This window comes from Pristiophorus japonicus, chromosome 21 (genome assembly GCF_044704955.1).
Source record: "Pristiophorus japonicus isolate sPriJap1 chromosome 21, sPriJap1.hap1, whole genome shotgun sequence".
In the NCBI taxonomy this organism is placed as follows: Eukaryota; Metazoa; Chordata; class Chondrichthyes; family Pristiophoridae; genus Pristiophorus; species Pristiophorus japonicus.
This window is the reverse complement of record NC_091997.1, coordinates 7,687,800-7,694,631: the sequence shown is the minus strand read 5'-3', so window position 1 is coordinate 7,694,631 and position 6,832 is coordinate 7,687,800. Positions and strand designations below refer to the sequence as shown.

Below are 6,832 nucleotides of genomic sequence, written 5' to 3'. Positions count from 1 at the left end.
CTTGATCCCACTCTCTACATTATTCTGCTCCCTATCTTATTGGACTTGACAAGAAAAAAAAGTGGCAATCTCTACGTTATCGTGATGCCTAGAGCTTTTATTTCCCAAAGCTAAATTCGTGATTAACTGGAGCTGCAGTTTGGAATCGCGCCTCAGGAACGATGGTGTCGCCCCGTTTCATCAGTTTCCGCGTAGACTGTGATTGGTTCTCTCGACCATGATGTCGTTTGGATCTCAACTCCTCGGAGTGTTTTGATGTCTCGCCACAACTGTGTGTGTGTGTTGTTGGGAGATCTTGGGCACGCTGAGCTGAATGAGAGCTCAGCCTGACCGGCTTTCACTGCACCGCCTGCACCCACCTGGAGAGTCAGGCTCCTCAATCGGCCGCAGCTTACCCATCGCGCTGTCAGCCCCGCTCACTGCAGACTTTGCACAAGTTTATTAAAGACTACTGGAATCTATCTGCTCGGCGAAAAAGCTGAACTTGGCACCGTGGTTACGAGACATTGCACTCTCTTGTGAGGTTTGACTGGCTGCATTAAGTGGGAATTGCTTTGGGTTTTTTTTTGGAGTGCCTCGCCACTACTGAAAGTTTGCTGTTTGGTGAATGCCCACGGCTGCAATGATGAATCGCAAAGGGATGGTGGCCAAGATTTTGTCCCGAATACGGACCGACTCTTTTAACAGCAATTACACTCTTTTGGGAAAAGAGTTGGGAAGGTAAGTGTTAAAGGGACCCGTCTATCGGAAGTTGCCGGACATTGATATTTATTTCAGCTTAGTGAATTCCCATTGTGTCTGAGATTCCTCTCCATCGGTCGCAGTAAATAAGGCACTGAGAGATCTCTCGAAACTGCCTCATCAAGGTTAAAATGATGCATTAGTATAATTTTGTAGGGGGGAATGCAGAAAGTCTTTGTCAAAGAGGCAATATTGGATCAATGTCAGTTAATGTGGGCGGGGTGGGGGGTAAAATGTTTCTCTATTTAAAGATGTGTAACTAAAACAAATCGCTTTTTAACATCTATTTTTGATGTTGGTCTTCAAAGGGTTAAAGGGACTGCACTATGCCGAGTCTGCAGAAGTTGCATGGTTTGCTTTTGCTAAATTTATACAGCGTCAGCACAGATAATTGGCACTTCAGTGTCTTAATTGCTATTTAACATTTTGCACAGTCGCAGGTAATGATCACTTTAAATGTATCTGTGGCGCTCTACTATTTTTAATCATAGTTTGAACATTGCTTGTTGTAGTTCACTGTTGGAAAAAATATAGATGCTGCTGGTCAGTTTTGGCTATGCTGCATTATTAATTCATACATTAATTTTTGGATGCGTTTGATCTAACAATCCCTGGTTTCGTCAAGGGAGCTTCAGTCTCTAGGTTGAGAACAATGAAGAATATAAATGCAACCTCTCTGCCCATTTACAAGCAGACTGTACATCTTTACACTAGGGGCTCTTCCATTAAGCTTTTTCAATAAGTAAGGACACATTTACAGATGGATGCTCAAACCAGTGACAATTTAAAACTTCTAGAGTTTGTAAGAACATTATACTTTTTTAAAGTTAGTGATTTATCATTTAGGGATTCTTTTGCTGGGGGTGGGAAGGTTGATCATTTCACACACTGCAGTCTATTTTAAATGCACTATATTTTCTATGTATTTACTTTTTCGGGGGAACCTTATGAAAGCAGATATAATTCTAGTTCCCTGCAGATATTTGCTCAGGTGCTATTGTGTGCACTTCTAAATTGCACTAATTTTCCACACGATTCAGTCTCTTTTTGCTTTAACCCCAAGGGTGGTGAATGCCAAAGACATTTCTGAGTCCAAATTGATGGAAGTTCTCTGTGGGATATTTATGAATTCACTCAGCTTAGATTGATTTATCTGCAGACAAGTGCCCATATCCAGTTAAGACTAAATTGCACCTTCAGGTGTCTTGATTGATTGCTAGTGTTTAGTCGGCCAGTCAACCTAAGGTGTACATCTGACAGTCCGGGATGGTGTCCAAATCTGGAATTTGCATTTGTAGGTCCCAGAAATAAATGTGAATTCAGATTATGGATTTACTTTATCATTTTATAAATAATTGTTAGCCTTTTCTGAAGAGGCGGTGTAACATCAGAGAATCCCATTGTTTCCAATGGCCTCTCGTCAGTATTGCTAATGCCTAGAATTCCTCCCACCCCAGGAAAGCTAGTTAGCCTGTAAAGTAACAAAGCAAGATTGACCAGTGTATAATATCCATCCATCGCCTCCATGAAAGTTTTCTTCTTGGTTATCAATAAGGAAGAGGTTGTATATAGATTAAGAACAGAGTCTTGTGGCTAACTGTTAAGAACTAGAATGGCTGGGATAATAGTTTATTGATTTTCCCTTCCCCCACTTGCTCAGCCACACAAGTTAATAATGAATTGGAGCGTAATGATGGTGATACATTATTGGTTTTAGTATTCTGTGTATACAGTGGGGTTTTTCCTGTTAGAAGCAATGTAACAAGTGATGTAAATAGTATGGAAACAGTTCATCAGTTCTGTGGTAATTCACCTCAGAATTTGATTGTAAATTTCATAAACTGGATAAGATAAATGGTAATAGCAACCCTATTCTGAGGTTTAGATTGCTGTCTGTTTTCCATTTATTCATATGAAACTTGGATGCATATGTGTTTGAACTTATCTCAACATCAATTGTTGTATCTGTAGAACCCAACCCTCAACTGAACACATCTACTCTATAGTAGGACTTATCCCCTCCCTCTCTCCCCCCCCCTCTCACCCTCCGGTTCGGAGTCTTGCTGGGACATGGTTCCATGTGTGATATGCAAAGAGCCAACCAGTACCTCACTCACGTGACTGTTCTTCATCTCTGAGCCTAAACAGTGATCGTTGATGAGCTGTTTGACAGTGAAAGGCTTTGCCACTGTAATCATTCCTGTACTCACTGCCACCAAATATCCAAGTCTGCACCTTTTCCCTCTAACAATACCCAGTCAATGTGGCTGAGTACCACAAGCAAAATTGGAAGTTCTTACAAGGTCTCTTGACCTGTCTCAGGCCTCTTTTTGATTAATCCAGTGGAAATAATTTTCCAGTTTAAAAGGACAATTCCAGTAACAATTACACAATGTAAGAGTTGTCCTGTCTGCATATGTGTCTCAAAGTGTTAATATATACATGATTTCTAATAAGACTCGCCCTCAAAAAATGTGGAATAAAATTTAAAAGCATCTTTTTAAAAAAAAAATGTATGCCACAACAGCCACTTCCTGAGCTACAATGTAATGGAAGAACAAAGGCAAAGCATGTATGTTGCCTTTTTTAAAGGGGGTTGTATTATTTTACAGAAGAGTCTTGCAAAGTAAGAAGTGCGCAGTTGGGACTGTCCAGCATTGGGGTTTTGGAGGCTTCAATAACCTTGACAGTAACAATGTTTTTGGAAAGTTTCAAGAATGCTGACCATATTATTCACTTTTTTGCAGGATGACATTCTTTTTGTATTAAAGGGCTGAAATTCCCCCTTTTTTCTGTGCAAACAAAATTTCAGGTTATATTTCTCTGGTTTAAAGTTATCCACTGGTGATCTATTTTACTTGTCATCAGGCAGATATAACAGAAATCTAACTGAGACAGTCGTGGAGCTCGTCTATAACCAAAGTGCAAATCAGGACTTTAATCATTGCAGAGACTCACTTGAGAACCATGGATGTTTACTTTTTTTCATTAGCTCTCTGAATTAATTTGGGAAAGAAAATCTTTCAGAGCACCTTACTGCAACATTCTTTCTTGCAACTCTAGCGTGCTTCTAAACTAAATTGAACTGTAATACCTTTTTAACATGAACTCACAAGCAGAAAGAAAAGAGAGAATTGCATTTATATAGTGTCTTTCATGACCACCGGACATTTGAAGTGCTTTTTCAAATGGAGTCATTGTTGTAATGTAGGAAACACAGCAGCCAATTTGCACACAGCATGCTCCTTCAAACAGCAATGTGATAATGACCACACAATTTGTTTTTGTTTTGTTGATTGAGAGATCAATATTAGCCCCTGCTCCTCTTCGAAATAGTGCCACGAGATCTTTTACGTCCACCTGAGAGAGCAGTTGGGGGCTCAGTAGAATGACGGCACCTCCGACAGTGCAGCACTCCCTCAGCACTGCACTGGAGCATCAGCCTAGATTTTTGTGCTCAAGTCTCTGGAGTGGGACTTGAACCCACAACCTTCTGACTGAGGCAAGGCTGTTAATAACTGAGCAACAGCTGGCACAGAAGAATAATGTTGTTTTGCAAAATGTCTGGTAAACATTATTAATCTGCAGAAGAATGCTGGTGCTACTATAGAAGGATTCCATAGCGCAGCCTCTTCATGGTAGCAGGGCCTGAGTAGTCTTGCATTATATAGCTACAGGATTCCTTCCCATCCTCATCATCTGTTATCCTCTACTCAAGTTCTCTGTGTTGGAGCAATCCCCAGACCTGGAATCTGCGGCGACACTGTCAGCTTAAGATCAGCCGCAGATTTCCTGGTCTGACCAGGGCACTGTGCCAGAACAGCTCCTGTATCTTCCTGCCTCTGAGTGCAAAGGCAGATCCCTGCAGATGAAGATGTAAATCTAATTAAAGGAGAAAAGTAGCCTTTATTCAGTCTTCGTGGAGATTAAAACAAGTAGCTTATAAAGTTAAGTACGAATCTGTAATATTATCACCCCTACAGCAGCTGACAATAGGATGCACAGACTTGTCTTTTTATTAGCTCTCGACTGCAGGAAATTAGATTTTCTGCTGCTTTTTCTTCATTCATTTTCCAAAATTTGACATTTATGCTATTTTTAATTTGGCCTCCGTCTAGGAACTACCTAATACTGGATATATGAATTGGATTGGATTGTACTGCATGTGCACAGTCTCCTACTTTTTATTCAACCAATACAGTTTTAATCTTGCTCATTGTTAAACTCTCGCAAGTCCTGCTCTGGGCCAAACAAGAGGCAGACCTATTGATCCTCAAAGCTTGCAGGGATAAAGCCCTACTTATGCCATCGCTGCAATTAGCATGTGTTTTGAAGTTTGCACCCCCCTGTTGTCTCTCCATATTGGGATATGCTGTAAGGATGCATTTGCATTGAAGTCTTGTGCTGTGTTGGGTACTGCAAAAGGATGTGGGATTGGTTTCCTAGTGTGCTGAATCCTTCATCCTTTTGGAAGGCCAAATGATCCAGTATAGCTCAACCCTGAATTGTTCAGGATCCACAGGGTCTCATTCCAGAGGCAACTCCATGTTTGGGAGTGCACTGGTGGGCTACAGGGTGAAAAGGTGTGTGGAATAATTACTGAATCCCACGCATCACAAAATGTAGATGTTGTTTGCTCAGACACTCCATTTTTACATCTGCCCATATGTATCCCTGTCTCAATTTTTTTTCCCCCCTGACTTGGCTGATGGAGATTCCTAAGATTGGAAAATATATTTAGAAAAACTAAATTGTGCCCCCACAGCTGCATTGCTCACATATGCACAATGATTTCTGGAGAAAAAAAAATTCTAAACACCTTTTTTTTTCACCAAGGCTCATTTCTTCAGCTAGTCCCTGTGTAGCAGTGTGAGAGAGTCGGCAAAATCATTCGACAATGGTGCAAACCCACCATAGGGTCAAGGGAATAGACTAAGGAGGTGGTGACCATGTTCAAATACACCTGTGAGCTCCCTAAACCGCCCGCAATAGAGTTTGTTTTCGCAGCCAGCAGACGCAAGAATGTCAAATTCAACAGGAAGTCTGCTGGCCATTTTACGACTCCAGTGAACAGTAACTTTAATTTAAAATCATAAAAATGCAGAATTTATTACAAAATCTCAATTGAGATGAAATTGAAGAGAGTTTGGTACAAATAGATGGTGTGTGTGTGTAACACATTATTTGGGTATCAACTAGTCACTCTAAAATATCTTCTTTAAATGGTGCTGGGTTTATCATGTGAGTTCAGACTAGAATCTGTTAACCACAGTTTGGGGCGGTGAAGCGAGGAATTGATAAGCTGACACCAGACTGAGACACAGGCCGGATACCAATCGTCGGCTGTGTTCTGTGGGAAAAGACAACTCTGCTCAACACTGCCAGGCAGATCATTCAACACTTCCGTGTTGCACAAACAGAATCCGGGGAGATCTATGTCCGTACCCTGGGAGATCTCATTCATTGTAGCATGTTCTTGTTTCGAATTGAGTGCTAATCTTCACTGGGGCTGCAGCTGACGTAGACGTTGGGTCAGGTTAGCTGAATATTTACATTAGGCAAGAAAGTTGAAATCTTCCATCAAATACATTCTTCAGAGCTATTCAGTGCAAACTTTCAGGGATTTTAACAAAACAAGACAAGTGTTTTAGAAGTGTAGGAACTAAAAGAGCATTGTTGTTAGGCTGAGCCTTTTGTAGATGGGCTTGGTTCCTGGGACAGCCAATGCCATAGAATTGATGTGGCTGTTGGTGAGAAGCAGTCTGGCTGTTCTCTGATAACCTCTGTCTGCTGCCATGTCAGTGTTTTCCCCAAAGTGCTCTCATTTAAACCTCACTTCTTTTCTCCTAAGATGATAACTCGAACTGGAGTGCAATTCCAAGGAGCTATTTGCACATCTCGTCCACAGCAGTCGTTCGTCACATGTCACCTCAGAGAATGAATGATGCCACAACATTCAACCATGGGGGCTATCACAACTCGCCTGATATTCACACACACACACGCACACTCCCCATCAGGAGGAACTGACTAGTGATTAGGAACTGGAACCCTGACCCCGCTGGGTGACATTGGAACCAATTGGCGAGCT

The 6,832-nt window shown here is 41.4% G+C and overlaps 1 protein-coding gene across 1 annotated transcript in view; it reads left to right on the top strand.

Moving 5' to 3' along the window:
- The first annotated feature begins 242 nt into the window (after positions 1-242).
- Positions 243-6,832, top strand: part of LOC139233796 (serine/threonine-protein kinase 17A-like) — a 56,904-nt gene continuing 50,314 nt past the window's right edge. Inside the window, exon 1 of the mRNA XM_070864329.1 lies at positions 243-720. Coding sequence (XP_070720430.1) covers positions 608-720 — 113 coding nt within the window. The 5' untranslated portion in view covers positions 243-607. The remainder of the gene's footprint in view (positions 721-6,832) is intronic.